The sequence below is a fragment of the Salvelinus namaycush genome, chromosome 38 (assembly GCF_016432855.1).
Source record: "Salvelinus namaycush isolate Seneca chromosome 38, SaNama_1.0, whole genome shotgun sequence".
In the NCBI taxonomy this organism is placed as follows: domain Eukaryota; kingdom Metazoa; phylum Chordata; class Actinopteri; order Salmoniformes; family Salmonidae; genus Salvelinus; species Salvelinus namaycush.
Genome location: NC_052344.1, coordinates 11597303 through 11616408, shown reverse-complemented (window position 1 = coordinate 11616408; position 19106 = coordinate 11597303). Strand labels below are relative to the sequence as shown.

Below are 19106 nucleotides of genomic sequence, written 5' to 3'. Positions count from 1 at the left end.
TTCAATTAAAAAAGGATTAAATCCTTACCTCAAAGGAATTAAGATTATTAAAGGGAATTGAATTAAAGACTGGGGGGGAACTAATAAAACAATGATACAGGATTAGAGTGAACATCTCAGTTGCAGCCTGATCTAACGTTACATAGAGCTACCCACCCAAACCAAAAACAAACATCACTCCAAACAACCCCCCCTCCTTCAACCTGCAATATGCCCCCCTCCCCCTAACAGTACAACGGCCTCAACCAGCAAACAAAATCCTGTTACTGTGGCAACCCCCAAAACCCACGTCACCCACCCCCACCCATCAGCACCTCCTCCCTCATCCACCTGTAGAGACGGACCAGTAACCTTGCCTGTTTCTCAATAACACCTCCGTCATGCCCTCATCCCAGCCAGCCGCATGCATTCTCAATCTGACACGCTCTCCGTGTCTGTCAGCCCGTCCGTCAGCCCGTCCGTCTGTCCTCACCATACCTCTGTCACTAATCTACGCAGCCCGTCTGTGTTTCTGTCTGTCCGGCTGCATGGGAGATCCTACTGTTCTGCATTTTCCCTTTGATTTCCTTTTTGTTTTTAATTCAGATTTTTATTTTCTTTCATTTTCCCCCTCCTTGAATTGCGGTTACATTAATAGCAACCAACACTTGTCCTGCTGTTTTCTTACAGTGCATCGTTACTGGTTACCGTTGCTGTTCTCCTCTTAGCTGTAGTGTACTGCTATGGATTCATTCCTCCCTCCCTTCAGTGATTATTTCCTGTGTAAGTTCTGCTCTCACTCTAAACATCCCCCCTCAGAAGGCCTCCTCTAAACGGACCTTAGAACTGTTGATTCCTTAGCCCCTTAGGAGAGTCCTGGAGTCCTCTCTCCTCCTCCTCCTCCTCCTCACCCTTTCTTACACAACCACCCACTCACACACACACACACTTTCACACGCTCATACACACGTGCACGCACCCTCACACTCAAGCATGCACACACTCACAAGCACTCACACCCATACACCAGCACATAATTGCCCAGTCACCCATATACACACACACACAGGCATAAACACACACGCACATACATGCACACATACATATACACACACATGCACACACACACCTAACCGTTAGTTGAGAGCCAGAAAGCCTCCATTCATTTATGAACACTGCTTCAGAGAGTCCTTCACTTTGTCTACCAAACCTTCCCAAACTAACCGCCTGAGAAAGACCAGTAACGGGCCAAGCCAGGGGTGACCAGGGGGGGCTTTAGTTACCCCCCCCCCACCCAAAATCCCCCTCCATAGGACTTTGTACATCAAAGACAGTCCAAGTTCCATTGTACTGAGTGGCAGTGCCCTGGCCCGCCCCCCCCCCCATTCAGTTCTTCAGAGAGAGATGCTCATTCAGAGCCTAATGACTCTGACGTCCCAGTGAAAGACTCCCTCTCTTCCCAAGGCCCAGTAGCGCTCCTCACCACCCCAGCCCATCCATTCTAACACAGCGTTTGCTTATGCATATCTGCAACACAGCGTTTTCTCAGCTGCATATCTGCAACACAGCGTTTTCTCAGCTGCATATCTGCAACACAGCGTTTGCTCAGCTGCATATCTGCATATTCATCTTAACCGTAACCCCCGACCTTTCCCCTCTCCCTTCCCACCCCTCCCTCCATCCGCCCCCTGCCCGGCTTGGGAACATGGTTTCCAGCGTTGACTGTTAAAGCCAGTTGTGATGTGTTCCATAGACAAACAGGCAACCAGCGCTGCCCCCAGACTACCTCCTTCTCCTCTATGCATGCCCTCTCCATCGCTCCCCCCCTCCACTAGTCCCCAACCCCATTTATTTATGAGTGTTCCTCCTCCCATTTACTTCTCCCATTGTGGCCCACGATGGGACGGGATTTCCTCTCTCTTCTTCTTCCCTTTTTCCCCCTCTCATCCCTTTCTTTCATTTTGTCATTCTGAAGTCCTTGTAGTCGCTCCCTCCCTCTGTAGTGTCTGTCTGATCTGGTGGCTAGCATAGCCGCTTACCCGTTGGCGTCACTCTCTCCCCTTCTTCTGTTGTCATCCTCACCCCCCTGCTTCTTACCCACACTCATGCAGCTTGTCTTGGACATGTTTGCTCATCCTTTCTTCTACTCCTCCTTCCCTTCCTCCTCCCCCTCTTCCTCCTTTTCGGATGTGAGGGAATCATTGCTGAGTGTGTGTGGCCGTTTGATATGGAAGACAGAAACAGCAACGGCTACAACATCAACGTCAACAAACTCCCACACCCCCCTAAATTATATTTTTATTTGAACTTCTATTTTTGTCCCCTACCCCCACCCTTACCCTCATTTAAACTTATTTCGTGTTTTTTTTGCTATCTGGGACTTTTGGATTTGTTTTTGGGATTAACACTCTAACAGGGATTTTGGCGCTTTTTCATGGCTTCTTGCTTCTTGGCTTTGGTTTTGCTCAAACGCCAAGAGGGGCTGACTTGACTTGACGTCTCGGGCGGCAGCGGGCGGTGGACGTTGGGCTTCTAATTAACCTTACTGCTCACTGTTTGTCCCCTTGTCACTTGTGTTTTAGAGAGAGATGAGGCTGCAATTGAGAGCTCTGAGTTCAATACCACGTCAATAGCTGATGTGGACAAGCGGGTGAAACGGCGGCTTCTTATGGGTAACTCTTTTCTTCCTCTTTCTATGTGTTGCCATGGCGCTTGTGCTTGTATCTCCCTTCTCTCTCTCTCTTAAATACATTTTTATTTGTATGAGTCCTTGGTACCCTCTATGTCCACCCTCAAGGTCCCAGCCTGTTGGTAAACTTCTCCAACCCTGCTCCCACCTCTCCCCATCGCCCGTCTCGGCAGAAGATACATGTTCTCTAGATTTCCCACAGTAACTAACAGTTACTCCTATAGGCAGCTACGCGTCCCTCCAAAGATTAGACTGGTGGTCAGGCACCCCTCCTCAGGTACTGCAGAGTCTTTAGACATAAAGGAAAGTTTATGGTCAACGAATATGGTCTTGAATAACTCTGGACCATTTTGACACGGTTTCATGTTCACTATTAAGGCGAAAATGTTCCTGTAATATTTGAAACACCCTCAGTCCTTCCTTCCCCCTCCCCATGATGATACTCATGGCTTGGAGTGAACAGTACACGAGGAGCCGTTCCATCCCATTATATCTTTGGCGTTGTCATGGAGAAGATCTCAGGTCGTGTCTTTGAAGGGTCTCTATCAGCAGAGTCTCTTTGGATGACATCGCGCTTCATTCAATCAAATCCACCGTCTGGAAGTCCCCGGGTGAAGGCAAATCATCAATCTTATGTTGTGAGAATGTACATTTGGATTCATTTATTCAATAAACTCTACTGCAGTGCTTGCCTTGCCTACTTCCAGACAGCGGTTGTGATTGAATAGACACCTAAGTCTTTAATATTGGTGGCCTTTAACTTCCCATCCATCCTATAGCATCATGTCCATCGCATTCCCCTTGGCCAGTTACGTGTCCTGGCCTGACCCTTGAGGTACCAACATATCTGGAAGCGTACTACTCAAGGGATGTCTTTCAGAGGCGCCTTAACAAGTCATTATTGCCATATGCCCATCACCATCTTCCCGTTTCAGACTGCCACCCTACTCCTCAAGTATGCACTTGTTTGGCCTACAGGACTTGCATTTCAAGTGAGCACTCAAACAGCCTTATCGTGGCATAAAGAGCTTTCATACAAGCCCCGGACACTGTCGATGAGAGACAGGCTCCAGATACTGTATCTACACTGTAGGTTCATCAATGGATGACTCAGTCAATTAGTATAAAACAAATGAAATGAATGCACAACTGAATAAAAGCGTGAATAGTTAACCCTTTCCCGACTCAGTGGAGGAAGATGCATCCCTTCAACAGTCGTGACTGACTGTTGAACGAAAATCACTCCACAGGGTTGGTGGGAAGGGACAAACGGCATGGTTCTCAGACAACGTATGCCAATCAACTCCTAGATAACACCATTCTGTACATAGTCTGTCACCTGTGACCCTTTCTTTTCCCTCTTTCAGACCTCGAACCCCCTGTGAAGTTCTACCTGACTGTTAAAGTGTGGTTGCAATATTTCTCCTTTTAATGGAAATATCTCAACTAATCTGGACTAACCACTAAACCAGACTAAATGGGTGAACCCCCACTAATATCTAACTAAAACTGCACTTCCTTAAACCTGGGAGCCTCGAGGCAGCATTTCCATCTTGGTTTCTTATGGATCAGTTTCCTTTATTTTATATTCTTTTCTTTTCAAAGACAGAAATGGATCCAGTACAATGTACGTTGTTTACCAGCATGGAGACCTAAGTCAGTCAGTCATTCAGACATCCTGAGCTTGTATATACTGTTACTGTTATGGATTGGTGCCTGCAGGTTTCTCCCATACAGAGGCAGATCTTACTTCAACAGGTGACGACTTTGGCCTGTACATGGGGGGGGGGGACAAAACTTCACCTATTTCCTCTAAATGTTAACTTTTCCATCTTTCATCAGTTGAGGAATTTTTCCCCTGCCTGAGTCAGTCCTGTTGTTTTCATACCTGATGATGTCACTGTTGATGCTCCTCCCCTTCATTCCAACACTGTATCCTCCATGTTTTCTATAACCCCCATCTCTCATTTATATGACCTGTGTTATTGAGATGTTTTTAATCCCAACTTTTTTATTTGCAGTTTCCTTTTATACTTTACAGGTCTGATTAGTCTGATTGCCATGGAGACTATGGAAGTCTTTCAAACAGCCCTGAACGTCTGTTAGATTTGACATTCATTCGTCTGCCTGCTTTGACACACAGCTTTCCTGACTCTCTCTGTGCGTCTGCTGCTGCTATTTTCTCTGCAGACACTGCCATAGGCTTTGTCCCATAGCACTGGAGCCCAGATTGTTCAAGATAGATTCAACTGGAACCTGGGCTATAATGAAAAATAGATGGAGAAAAGCCTGATAGAGAGAGCGAGAGGAAAGAGGAAAGAGTGAAGAATGTGAAAGTTCTAGCACAGAAAAAGCCAGGTTTTTTCAAAGTTCTACTCATTTAGGATTAAACCAGCGTGTGCTGGACATGTGATGAGGCTGGGTGTGAGAGGGAGAGAGAGAGAGAGTGTAGTGCTATAGCTACACAGACCTCGGCTGATGAGGAGTCCAAATAAACCACTCACCTAGGACAGATGGGCTGAGCTGGGCATGTGTGTGTGTGTATGGATAGTGTGATTTCAGGACCGGGGCAGCGCTGACAGCTGGATTAGGTGCCCATGACACAGTGAAGGAAGATCCTGTTAGCTAGGCCCTGCTGAAAGACGATCGTGCCCCTACAGTCAGTATGCGTGTGGAGGGTTGATGGGACTTGGCATGATGCTTAATAAAGCACAACCACTCCTCTTTTCTCATGACTCCCTCTTAATCAATAGAACATGTGTCTTACTGAGAGAGAGAGAGAGAGAGAGAGAGAGAGAGGGACAGAGAGAGAGAGAGAGAGAGGGGGGACTGCATGGAGATTTGACTGGTCAGCATGTCTGTGTGTGTGAGGAGTATGAGGTACGTTTGTGCGTGTGTGCCCCCACTCTCTATCTCTCCGCTCCTGACGTCAGCAGAGCAGGTCAGTCAAGTCTGCCCAGAGCATGTGTGAGTATGGCAGGTATCTTAGAGATGGATGAGAGGAGAGAGAGACAGACAGAGAGACAGTGAGATGGAGGGGTGTGATGATGGGGGTATTTGGTGGGCAAGTCAGGGGTGTCTCTGTTGATTTGTACTGGCTCTCAGCCAACACACCACTGGCCCTGCTGCCGCTGCTCACACAAACAAGACAGACGAGTAATCTTCATCTGTCACCACGGAGATGAGAGCTGGTTCCCTTGAACGGGTCCCTCCAACCGTCAGTCTCCCCCAGAATGTCTCCAATGGAAACTCCCCCAAACCACCACTCCCCTTTACAAAAAATAGGTGTTACCCTGTCCATCTTCCTCAGCTTCAGCATGTTGAAATTGAGACACAGGGAAGTGGAAAGGATGGCTGTGAATAGAAGATTGTTAGCCTTTGTAGCGTAGTTGCAATACAGTGTGCATGAGACAGAAACATTCAGGGGTGGGAGAGGGGAGGGAGATGGAAGGGGGTTCAGAGGGGCTGTTCGGGGGTAGGCTTTGCATGTTCAGTACATCAATCAGAGTGTGTTTGGGCGGACGGCGGGTCTGTGTTCCTGTGTGCAGCCTCTTGCCCTGGGGATGGGCGGGCCTGGCTCATCAGAGCAGGAGAGGGGCTCTGAGCAGGACTCACGCTAAGCTAATTATAGGGCCCATTGCCTTCAGTAGTATAAATCAGTCTGACCCATTAACAGCCCCATGCACACACACACACACACACACCTGAGTGGGACGTTGGCAGGGGTCCACTGCCATACCCTACAGCACCCATCAGACAAGCTACACTATATATACAAAAGTATGTGGACACCCCTTCAAATTAGTGGATTCGGCTATTTCAACCACACCCATTGCTGACAGGTGTATATAATCAAGCACACAGCCATGCAATCTCCATAGACAAAAATTGGCAGTAGAATGGCCTTACTGTGGCACCGTTTTAGAATGACACCTTTCCAACAAGTCAGTTCGTCACATTTCTGCCCCGGTCAACTGCAAGTGCTGTTATTGTGAAGTGGAAACGTCTTGGAGCAACAACGGCTCAGCCTCAAAGTTGTAGGCCACACAAGCTCACAGAACAGGACCATTGAGTAGCGTGTACAATTAGTCTGTCCTCGGTTGCAACACTCACTACCGAGTTCCAGACTGCTTCTGGAAGTAACATCAGCACAAGAACTGTTCGTCAGGAGCTTCATGAAATGGGTTTCCATGGCCGAGCAGCTGCACACAAGCCTAAGATCACCATATGCAATGCCAAGCGTCGGCTGAAGTGGTGTAAAGTTAGCTGCCATTGGACTGTGGAGCATTGGAAACGCGTTCTCTGGAGTGATGAATCAAGCTTCACCATCTGGTAGTCCGACGGTCAAATCTGGGTTTGGCGGATGCCAGGAGAACGCTACCTGCCACAATGCATAGTGGCAACTGTAAAGTTTGGTGGAGGAGTAATAATGGGCTGGGGCTGTTTTCCGTGGTTCGGGCCTCTTAGTTCCAGTGAAGGGAAATCTTAACGCTTCAGCATACAATGACATTCTAGACGATTCTGTGCTTCCAACTTTGTGGCAACAGTTTGGGGAAGGCCCTTTCCGGTTTCAGCATGACAATGCCCCCGTGCACAAAGCGAAGTCCATACAGAAATCAAACATCTTTGAGATGAATTAGAACGCTGACTGCGAGCCAGGCCTAATCACCCAACATCAGTGCCCAACCTCACTAATGCTCTTATGGCTGTGGAAGCAAGTCCCCGCAGCAATGTTCCAACATCTAGTGCAAAGCCTTCCCAGAAGAATGGAGGCTGTTATAGCAGCAAAGGGGGGACCAACTCCATATTATTGGCCATGATTTTGGAATGAGATGTTCGACGACCAGGTGTCCACATACTTTTGGTCATGTAGTGTACCAGGAAGATAGAGTATCTCTCCTTCACCCTCTTCCCTCTGTGTTTTCCTTTTCTGGGAATTAGGTTCAGTATCCCAAAAAGTTATCTGCAGTTCTATGAAACACACCAGCAGCCTCATTGAAGTAGAGCCATTTTGCCACTGACAGCTTCCCTGTGGTGGTAGAATCTGGCCACCATGCTGGCTCTCACAGCACCCACCTGCAGTTTGCTTTTGCTGCAAACAGACGGCCATGTTGGATCAGCCCGCTGATGAGATGCCGTCAGTCCGTGACACTGCACTCATTGACAGTATTTTGCTAATGCTGTGACCTCTAGAGCCGGGCATGTTAGCTAGCCAGTCTGAAAGGGTTTATCCTCTTCCCTCCTCCCTTAAAGCAAGCGCAGAACCTCTTTGCATTTAATGAGCTGGGAATAGGTGCCAGAGAGACAAGTGCACCATCTCTCATTTGCGTACATGTCCATGTCCAAAGAGCCAGAGCCATTTCAGCGTCTTCTGTCACCTTTAAAGGGATAGTTTGGGATTTTGGCTGAACTCCTGGATACCATTTTTATGCCTCTGTGTCCAGTATGAAGGAAGTTAGAGGTAGTTTTGCGAGCCAATGCTAACTAGCATTATCACTAGCTGTACCCAAAGACTTCCAGTCTTTGTGCTAAGCTAGTTAGCCTTTCTCTCGAAACTACCTCTTAACTTCCTTCATACAGGACGCAGAGACATAAAAATGGTATCAATGAGTTTGGGGAAGTAGATAAATGATCCCTTTAACTAAGCACATTCAACTGAGTTTTTTCCAGGACATATCAGAAGCCTGCCAGACCCAAGTAGTTAATCTGAAACTGTTCTTTATTAAATATAGTAGCCTATTATTGAGCCCCGTTCTAATAACAGTGTATAGTTTCACCGTCCTCAGCAGTATCTGACACCCATTGGGGATTAGTGAGCTCAGCTTTCCTAAAGCAACATTGGGCTGCGCAGGTGAAGTGGAGATGCCATTAGGTGCTGTTTGTTTTGGGATTAGCTCAGGCAATATTCACAAGTCAGAGCAAACCTTATCTTGGCCACATACAAGAACATTTTTCCTGGAGTCAAAATATACACATTCGGTCCTAGGTACTACTACTCGATCCCGCCACTAACTATATTTTAGATTCTCATGTTTTCTCTACTTAACCTTCAGTATCGTTTTTGACTAAATGTTTTCTTGTCATTTTTGGAAACAGGGCTTTCCTGTCTTAACTAGGCTACTGAGTTCCTCTCCTTATCAACTCATGTTGCCCATTAATCTCTTGTTTATGTTTTGTAGAAATCTGTCTTTCTCTAAATTGGTCTACTAGGTGTTCCAATCAGTTATGTTCAACAGAGAATCCTGAGTATGAGTTTATAGTCGGTCTATAACATGTTTATGAACCGTCTATGAAATTCCAACTGTGTACCGTCTCATAACCTGTCACTGGTCTGATGGATAACTAGAATGTCTTGACACGAGCTTAGTATCGTGGAAATGAAGTCTGAATGGGTATGATGAAAAAGCGATATGCCCTAAATACACGACATCACCCTGTTGTGTATTTCTCCATTGTATGTAGCCTCTTCTCAACCCACCCGTCATATCTTCACTGTCTACTGTTTCTCTCTTTAGCCTCCGTTCTGCTCTTTAGATATGCGTGCCAGTCAGTAGGTTAATACCCCTCCCCTGCCCCGCCCCGCCTCTCTTTTCTCCCACTGTATATTTCTGTTTTACCCAGAAACCTGTGCGGTGAACAATGGCGGCTGTGACCGGACGTGCAAGGACACGGCTACAGGGGTACGCTGCAGCTGCCCCGTGGGATTCACCCTGCAGCCAGACGGCAAGACCTGCAAAGGTCAGTGTATAGGTGTGTGTGTCCGTGTGGCCCTACTGTCCCCTACTGCTCTCCTCTATCTTCTTTACTTCCCCCTCTCTCTCTCTCTCTCTCCATGTGACGAGCGGCTTTTACTCATGCCTTGATAGCACCCAACCCTTTAGTGTGCTCGTTTCATCTTAAGAACACACTGCTAGTGCTGTTAACAATGGAGGCACATTCCGTATCAGCACTCAACCGTATTTGGCAAATGTAACGCTATATGGGCAAGTTATGTGGTATTGAACGGTACTGAGTTGAGAGGATCCTATGCGGAGGTGTTCCAGGGGTCTGGTATCTGTGGCTGGTATGAGTGGTATCTGAGTGATCTTGGGCCAAGACCAACCAACCCTGCGGCACGAAGTTCACTTCCCCTCCTCGCGTGGAGCAGAGAGAGGCTCCGGTCTCCGGCGCGGTCACTGGCAGGGCTGCTGTTGTTGTTGTTGATGTTGCCGCCAAACGTTTCCACTTCCCAAATTCCGCCTGTGATGTCAAAGACGGCGACCCAGGCCCTACCGGGCTGCCACACAGACACAGTGAAATTGACTTTTTTCTAGCAGATAGTTGATTGAGGCTTGTCCCTAAACAAACAGGACCGTTGATGGTTCTGACCCCAGGGTCACCCGAATGGAAAATACAGTGGTTCATGTGGAGCGGTGTTGTTGGTTTCAGGGATCGTTGATGTGTCTGAGGAACAGCGACACTGTGGTCTGGCTTGCATGAGACACACTTGGGTGCATCTCAAGCGTATAGTGGCTACTTTCTCTCCTCATCTCCTAATCTCCTTTCCTTCATCTGCACTGATCGGAAAGAAGAGACTGGGGAAGAGAAAACAAAAGGGCTGAGAGTTTTCCTCGGGCTGTTGAGTTGAGTTGGTTCACATCAGAATAGTTGAAGAAGCGCTACACTGAGGATGTGGGGAGTGCTGTTACATCGCTGCTCAACCTATTCTGCCAACATGTGACAAGACATGTTTGAGGAGGGGAACTGCTGTAGGAGTCGCCATAGCAATGAATTGTAGGTTACATGGCGGCGACTCTTTATGTCCAATGTCCTATGTGTGTGTGTGTGTGTGTGTGTGTGTGTGTGTGTGTGTGTGTGTGTGTGTGTGTGTGTGTGTGTGTGTGTGTGTGTGTGTGTGTGTGTGTGTGTGTGTGTGTGTGTGTGTGTGTACCTGTGTGTGTACCTGTGTGTGTGTGTGTGTGTGTGTGTGTGTGTGTGTGTGTGTGTGTGTGTGTGTGTGTGTGTGTGTGTGTGTGTGTGTGTGTGTGTGTGTGTGTGTATTTCGTGCCAAGAAGTTTGAGAATGTGGCATGTAAGTGTGAAATACTGGACCCGGGGCTGTCTGGCTGGCAGGCAGACGACGCGACGGCAAACTTTGAGCTGTTTGAACAGTGAGGCCCACGCTGCACTGTCTCTCTCTTTGTCTCTCACACACATATAGTACACACACACAGACTCACACAGCGCCACCCAGCTGTATAGTGGGGAGACACAACAGAGGGTGGTTACAGAGAGCATTACTACCTACCACCATCCAGCATAGAGAATAGGCATATCGTTCATTCTCAGTTGTCATGTCAGCTCTTTAGTTGAAGTGAGGCAGAGCATGGGGACAGTTTTGTTTGGACATATTATATCAGAGGCATTATAATGGCCAGTGAAACCAGTTGATAATGATATATCGTAGAATCCTCTATGGCAACATCATTGTCTGCTAACAAGGTTAGCTGTGACTGGAAGGGTCCAGCCCTGCATTGGATGTGAGAAAACATCTAGTCTCTCTGTTGCTCCGATGTCAAGTTCAAACCCCAGCAGCTTGTGTGAACAACTTCCACTCCCGTCTGTCTCCCGTCTGCCTTTGATTTGTGTGCTTAACAGGACAACCAAGCCTTTATGGTGCAGGAAAATGAAAAGTTAGCCTCTCCTGTGTTTTCCGGGGGCGAGTTGAGTGGAGAAGATGGATAGGGCTGCAGTCCAGCTGTGCACCGCCCAGATAATTTGGCTGAGTTTGGCCCCTGGGCTCCATAAATCCACCAGTGATTGACCTGATCTGAGCTGGAGCTGAGAGACAGCACCACATCCATCACCCATCACCATCCATCAGCTGGGCATGAAGGGGTGGAGGGTGGAGGGATGGAGCAGGAAAACATGGAGAGAGCCATCTGCCACTGACTGCAAACACACACACACACACCTACTTGCATGATAGACATGCACATACAGGCACGGTGCATATACACACATGTGCATGCACGCACAAGTTAACCATACACTCGTCAGCAATCAATACACACATCCACTCTGACTACACATCCACACTGACTACACACAAAAGCACACACTCAAACATATCAGGAAGGGAAACTATAAACTCTGAACTCCTCTCCAGTCTCCACCCAGCCAGCATTACTTCTGTCTGTCCCCGTCCGGGACAGATCATCTCCCACTGAACCTAGTCAGTCAGCCAGGGGTTTTATTGATCATTAAAGAGATTTTATTCAGACCACCAGTCCCACCTTGTCGCCATGCTACCCCCTGCCTGGACCAAAGCGTCTTGTAACCTTTGTAACAGCACACACAGATCTCCTGATCTGTGACAGGTTAAAAGGGCTGACAGGGTCTTGGCTAAGCTAGCTGATATCACAGCTGAGCTGACCACAGGAGTGTAGTGTGTGACTGTGCCCTAATGTCGAATATTGAAGATAGTCATGTGTTATAGCATATCGGGTTGTGCCAGTGGTGTGTTGTAACGTGCAGATAGGCCCAGGGGGTAGAGGTGTTTTTATAGCATAGAGATAGTGGGTAGTGATGTGTTGTTAATGTAGATAGAGTATTGTAGACAGCAGTTTGTGGTTTTGTGAGGTTAGTTGTTAGCTGGGAGGTAAATGTCATGCTGTGAGGTACTGTAGACAGTAGACTGCTCTGTCTCTCTGCTCTGTCTCTCTGTGTGCCAGACCCGGTGGGACCTGCATCATCCTGCCCCCCCCTAACATAATCATTTCAATATAAACTATTTAGGGCATGTTTAAATCCCAGGCGTCTGATAAACAGCCTTTCATCTGCGCTGACAGACGAGACGGTTCCCTAACTCCACGATGACAGACGTGCCAATGGAAGGAGGCGTTTTTATCACATGGCTCTCCTGCGGACGGAGGGAGAGACGGAGGGGAGAGGGGGAGAGAGGGAGAGGCGGAGGGAAGAGAGGGAGAGACGGAGGGGAGAGAGGGAGAGGCGGAGAGAGAGAGGGAGAGGCGGAGGGAAGAGAGGGAGAGACGGAGGGGAGAGAGGGAGAGGCGGAGAGAGAGAGGGAGAGGCGGAGGGAAGAGAGGGAGAGACGGAGGGGAGAGAGGGAGAGGCGGAGAGAGAGAGGGAGAGACGGAGGGAAGAGAGGGAGAGAGGGAGGGAAGAGAGGGAGGGGAGAGAGGGAGAGGCGGAGGGGAGAGAGGGAGAGGCGGAGAGAAGAGAGGGAGAGACGGAGGGAAGAGAGGGAGAGGCGGAGCGAGAGAGGGCGAGATGGAGGGAAGAGAGGGAGAGGCGGAGGGAGAGAGGGAGAGGCAGAGGGAAGAGAGGGAGAGACGGAGGGGAGAGAGGGAGAGGCGGAGAGAGAGAGGGAGAGGGAGAGGCGGAGAGAGAGAGGGAGAGACGGAGGGAAGAGAGGGAGAGGCGGAGGGGAGAGAGGGAGAGGCGGAGGGAAGAGAGGGAGAGACGGAGGGAAGAGAGGGAAAGGCGGAGGGAGAGAGGGAGAAGAAAAGTGATTTTGTGAACAGTTTCCAGATGTTTGATTAGAAGGTGCGTATCGGGGGTGGATGAGTTTGTGTGTGTGTGTGTGTGTGTGTGTGTGTGTGTGTGTGTGTGTGTGTGTGTGTGTGTTTACACGTTTGCATTATGTGTGTGTGTGAGTGTGTGTGTGTGGTCGGTGCAGGGAGACTGAGCTGCTCAGTTGTACAGTGTGTGTATGGGCACCTGAGACACGTCCCCACTGGCCTGCATTCCTCTCCCCAGTACCAGCGAAAGCCTGAACACACACACACATCCAGTAATCCAATCAAAGAGCCATTACAGTAGTCACTTAACACAGACAAGGAGAAACCAGGTGATAGGCTACAAGCTCGTTGGGTTATAAGGGGACATATTTTATGTGGCTAAGCTAATCTCAGTAAATTAACTGTATCATAGTCAGCAACACCTTTGATTCTCACCCTCACTTTCCCACCTACCACTCCCACTGGCTTTTTGTCATAGCTTCACTTTCACTTTGTGTCCTCAAGAGACTGGAAGCTACTGTACGGAGTCGCTTCCCCATAAACTCCTCCTCTAGCCCCACTCGTCCAGACAGAAAGCCTCCAGAAAGTGCCAACGCTCTCAACAGCCCACTGTATTAACATGTCAGGCCCAGTAATCTCCACAATAACACTCCTATCTCCATCACCTTACATGACTCAGCCTGGCCCAGCTCCGGCCCTCAACCGTTCCGGCTCTCCCTCCGTCAGACCGGCGTCGGCCCTGCCTGCTGTTTTATTTTACTGTTGTGTTGCTCTTTACAGGAGTTGCTCTTGGCCCAGATGCGGCCCATAGAGCCTCTGTTATTAGACAGAGGAGAGTCTTTAGGGACAAAGCAAACAGACCGGGCCGTTTAAGTCCTCTGATAAATACACGGCCGGCTCTGGCCCGAGCTGCCCGCCGTCTCCCAAATTAGCAGCCCGAGGTGGTCACACTGAGGTAAACTGCTTTTTATGAACAGTAGATCCCCCTTCTCCCGTCCCCAAATTATTTGGACAGGTTCGGGTTTCCACAAACGTATTACGTTTAATTGCTTTTTACTGTAAATATTTTGTAGAACCACACAGTTTTCCCGAGGTGCGTACCAAGGCTACCCGAGCGCTCAGAGATAAGCCTGCAGCAGCAGCCAAAGAGCTTCCACATTCCTCCTCTCTCTCTCACTCACTCTCTCACTCTCTCTCCAATGGCTGCGGTTCATGTTACAATACAACCTTTATTTCTTCTTCTCTTTCTTTATTTCTGTCTTGTTTGCTGCCTCTCCCTCTTTCCGTTCTCCATCTACTATGCTTCTACATCTGCATTGCTTGCTGTTTGGGGTTTTAGGCTGGGTTTCTGTACAGCACTTTGTGACATCAGCTTATGTAAGAAGAGCTTTATAAATACATTTGATTGATTGATTGATTGATGCTATCTTTTATCTTTTGAGAGGACTATTATCGACTCAGAAGCATCTTATGCAACAATGACCTTCCAGTTGATCCCTCTGAGTTTTACTTCCTGTATTGAGGGCAAGGGCCAGAGGTCAACGTTCAGCCATATTCTCATTACCGGTCGATTATTTATCCTACACTGTTGTTAATTACAAACGATCCAAATCGTCTGTTGAACCCCAAACCACCATCACAAGGCTTTTCCTCTGCATCAGCTCAGGGCTCAGGTTAACTTAGCAGTAACACTGTGTTCTTCTCTCATATCTCATATAGTGTTGGATTTCTCACTGCTAACACAGCTCCTAGTGCTGCCTTGGGCCTACAACCTCCTATCCTAAGAGGAGCAAGGAGCAGTAAGCCAGTGCGTTTGTTTCTCTTGGCCCAGGCGGATGTTAGCCCTTCCCATTTAGCGCTCAGCCTTCCCAGCAGCAGTTGTGTGCCCAGTCAGCCAGTCAATCAGCCAGTCAGTTAGCCAGTCAGTCTGTTATCCAGTTAGTCAGCCAGTCAGTCAGTCAGCCAGTAGACAGCCAGTCAGTCAGCCGGTAGACAGTCAGCCAGTCAGTCAGTCAGCCAGTAGACTGTCAGTACCCAGTCAGCCAACCAACCAGCCAGTCAGTCAGTCAGCGAGTAAGCCAGCCAGTCAATCAGCCAGCCAGTAGACAGTTAGCCAGTCAGTCAGTCAGCCAGTAGACAGTCAGCCAGCCAGTCAGTCAACCAGCCATTCAGGCAGATGGCTGTAATAGATGGTAATGAGCTGCTAATGGCTGGTTATCTTCAGGGAGCAGCAGGGCTCAGAATGGACCTATTGATCGCAGATGAAGCAGGGTATCGATCGAACCGGTGGTAATTGTCAAACAGGGATGGGAGATTGATGGAAGATGGGTATGGGTGTGGGTGTGTGTCTGTGTGTTTGTATACGTTGACAGATTACACCCCTGTTCTCATGTCCAGATTCTTAGAGAGATTAAAATGATTAGATCACGGTGAGAAAGGAAGAGAGAGACAGAGATGGTAACAAAAAGAGATATCTGAAATGAGAGGCAGATACAAGAGATAAGGGGTGAGCGAGAGATAGATCAGTGGGCATAGAGAGTGGAAGATTGAATGAGTGAAAGAGTGAGTGACTGAGAAGGATGGAACATGAGACGTCCCCATTCCTTATCCGCTCCATTCATTGCTCTCATTTCCTTTCCATCCCTCTCTCCCTCCCCAGGTCTCCTCTACCCCCCGAGTGAGATCCTCATGGTACATCATATGTAGGAGAGCCTTAATGAGCTATGCCCTCGTTAATAGAGGCCTAACCACCAGCTTGCCCCTGGCAGCCCAGATGTGTGTGCAATGCAATCACAGAGGTGCTCTCTCTCAATTCAATATCAAGTTAAGGGCTTTATTGGCATGGGAAACATATGTTAACATTGTCAAAGCAAATTAAGTAGATAATAAACAAAAGTGAAATAAACAATAACAATATACAATAAACATTGCACTCACAGAAGTTCCAAAATAATAAAGACATTTCAAATGTCATATTATGTCTATATACAGTGTTGTAACGATGTGCACATAATTAAAGTACAAAAGGGAAAATAAATAAACATAAATATGGGTTGTATTTACAATGGTGTTTATTCTTCACTGGTTGCCCTTTTCTTGTGGCGACAGGTCACAAATCTTGCTGCTGTGATGGCACACTGTGGTATTTCACCCAGTAGATATGGGAGTTTATCAATATTGGGTTTGTTTTTCGAATTCTTTGTGGATCTGTCTAATCTAAGGGAAATATGTGTCTCAAATATGGTCATACATTTGGCAGGAGGTTAGGAAGTGCAGCTCAGTTTCCACCTCATTTTGTAGGCAGTGTGCACATAGCCTGTCTTCTCTTGAGAGTCAGATCTGCCCACGGTGGCCTTTCTCAATAGCAAGGCTATTCTCACTGAGTCTGTACATAGTCAAGGCTTTTCTTAAGTTTGGGTCAGTCACAGTGCTCAGGTATTCTGCCACTGTGTACTCTCAGTTTAGGGCCAAATAGCATTCTAGTTTGCTTTGTTTTATTGTTCATTCTTTCCAATGTGTCAAGTGGCTGGGACCGCGGATTGTCCCGGGTTTGTGGCTGTCTAGATCCCTTCTGTTTGTTGTTTTCAATTTTCCCCGTAACCTGCCCTGTCTGGAACTGCAAGGAGTAACAGCCTAACATACGTTGCTAGCTACCATGACAAAGACCAAAGCCGGCGGGAGTACCGTTGAGGACAGTGCCAGTGGTGTCTCTCTTTCAAATGTGAAGGATCTTTTAAATGAACATAAAGAGACCTACAAGCAGTTGTTACAACAACAAGAAAATAGTTTCAAGTGTTTTGTCCAAATACTTGTGGATTCTACTAATAAAAGAATGGACGACCTGACCAGAGAGGTCCAGGACCTGAAGAACAGTTTGCAGTTCTCTCAGGGTCAGCTCGACGAGTTGAAACAGGAGAACGGCAAGATGACAGCAATCTGTAAGTCATTAAGAGAGGACATCAGTTCTGTGTGTGAATCCATAATAATAATGACATATAAATCAGACTATCTCGAGGGAAAATCAAGGCAAAACAACATGGTTGTGGACGGAATTGCAGAATCTCCACATGAGACCTGGACGGAGTCTGAGGTCAAAGTGAGGGAAATGATCGTTGAGAAATTGAAGATGGACCACAGGAAGATTGAAGTGGAGCACGCCCACAGGACTGCAAAACCCACCACCGGCCCAGTTGATAGGCCCAGGCCGATAGTGGTCAAGTTCCTGAGGTTCAAGGTCAAGGTAGCTGTTCTGGAAAGAGCCAGGAACTTGAGAGGAACGTATATCTTCCTCAACGAGGACTATCCTGAAGCTGTGCACCAGAAGAGGAAAGAACTGATCCCAGCCATGAAAGCTGCCAGAGCGCGTGGGGACATTGCGTACATCCGCTACGACAGACTCATTGTCCACCCTCCCTCCCAGAAGCCTGGAAGGGATGAGAGAGCCAAGCCTATGGCTTTGTAGCCTCAACCCTGCAGCACACACACACACTGATTGATTAATGGACTGCTGCATGTATATTTTTTTCTCTTGCTTTGTCTGCTCTTTTCAATAGTATGTCTTCCTCTGATAAGCTACCCAGGAAAGGGCTGAAAATAGCCCATATTAATATATGTAGCTTTAAGAGTAAGGTTCATGAAATCAATAACTTGCTAACGTCAGATAACATTCATATATTAGCCATTTCTGAGACTCACTTAGAGAATTCATTTGATGATACATCAGTAGCAATACAAGGATATAACATTTATAGAAGAGACAGGAATGCTTATGGGGGAGGTGTTGCTGTATATATTCAGAGCCATGTCATGATTAGAGAAGATCTTATGTCAAGTGTCATTGAAGTGTCGTGGTTGTCACGATCGTCGTCAGGGTGGAAATGACAGGACCAAGGTGCAGCGTGGTGAACGTATATTTTCCCTTTATTTTTAAATGTCGCCAACAAAACAATAAACAACAAAACGAACGTGAAGCTCCGTAAGGCTATACATGCATTAACGAAGACAACTACCCACAACTGAGGTGGAAAAACAGGCTGCCTAAGTATGATTCCCAATCAGAGACAACGATAGACAGCTGTCCCTGATTGAGAACCATACCCGGCCAAAACATAGAAACAGAAAACATAGAAATAAAGAAACTAGAATGCCCACCCTAGTCACACCCTGGCCTTACCAAAATAGAGAATAAAAGCCTCTCTATGGCCAGGGCGTGACAGTGGTTGCAGGTTCACTTGGCACATCTAAAGCTTTTTCTTTTGGGGTGTTGCTATAGGCCACCAAGTGCTAACAGTCAGTATCTAAATAATATGTGTGAAATGCTTGATAGTGTATGTGATGTAAACAGAGAGGTCTACTTTCTTGGGGACCTGAATATTGACTGGTTTTCATCAAGTTGTCCACTCAAGAGGAAGCTTCTTACTGTAACCAGTTCCTGTAATCTGGTTCAGGTAATTAATCAACCTACCAGGGTGTTTACGAACACTACAGGAACAAGATCATCCACATGTATCGACTACATTTTTACTAATGCTGTAGGACTGTGGTCCACAGCTACTGTATATCCGTACCCATTGGATGCAGTGATCACAATATATCCAGGAAAGCCAAAGTTCCAACAACTGGGCCTAAAATAGTGTATAAGAGATCATACAAAAGATTTTGCTGTGACTCTTATGTGGATGATGTTAAAAATATTTGTTGGTCTGATGTGATTAATGAGGAGCATCCAGACGCTGCACTTGATGAATTTATGAAATTGCTTCTTTCAATTATTGATGAACATGCACCTGTTAATAAATTGACTGTTAGAACTGTTAAGGCTCCATGGATTGATGAGGAATTGAAAAACTGTATGGTTGAAAGAGATTGGGCAAAAGGAGTGGCTAATAAGTCTGGCTGTACATCTGACTGGCTTAC

The 19106-nt window shown here is 47.3% G+C and overlaps 1 protein-coding gene across 1 annotated transcript in view; it reads left to right on the top strand.

The window, feature by feature from the left end:
- Positions 1-19106, top strand: part of LOC120031829 (signal peptide, CUB and EGF-like domain-containing protein 1) — a 98810-nt gene that overhangs the window by 53656 nt on the left and 26048 nt on the right. Inside the window, exons 7-8 of the mRNA XM_038977650.1 lie at positions 2562-2651; positions 9290-9406. Of these exons, the coding sequence (XP_038833578.1) occupies positions 2562-2651; positions 9290-9406 (207 nt within the window). The remainder of the gene's footprint in view (positions 1-2561; positions 2652-9289; positions 9407-19106) is intronic.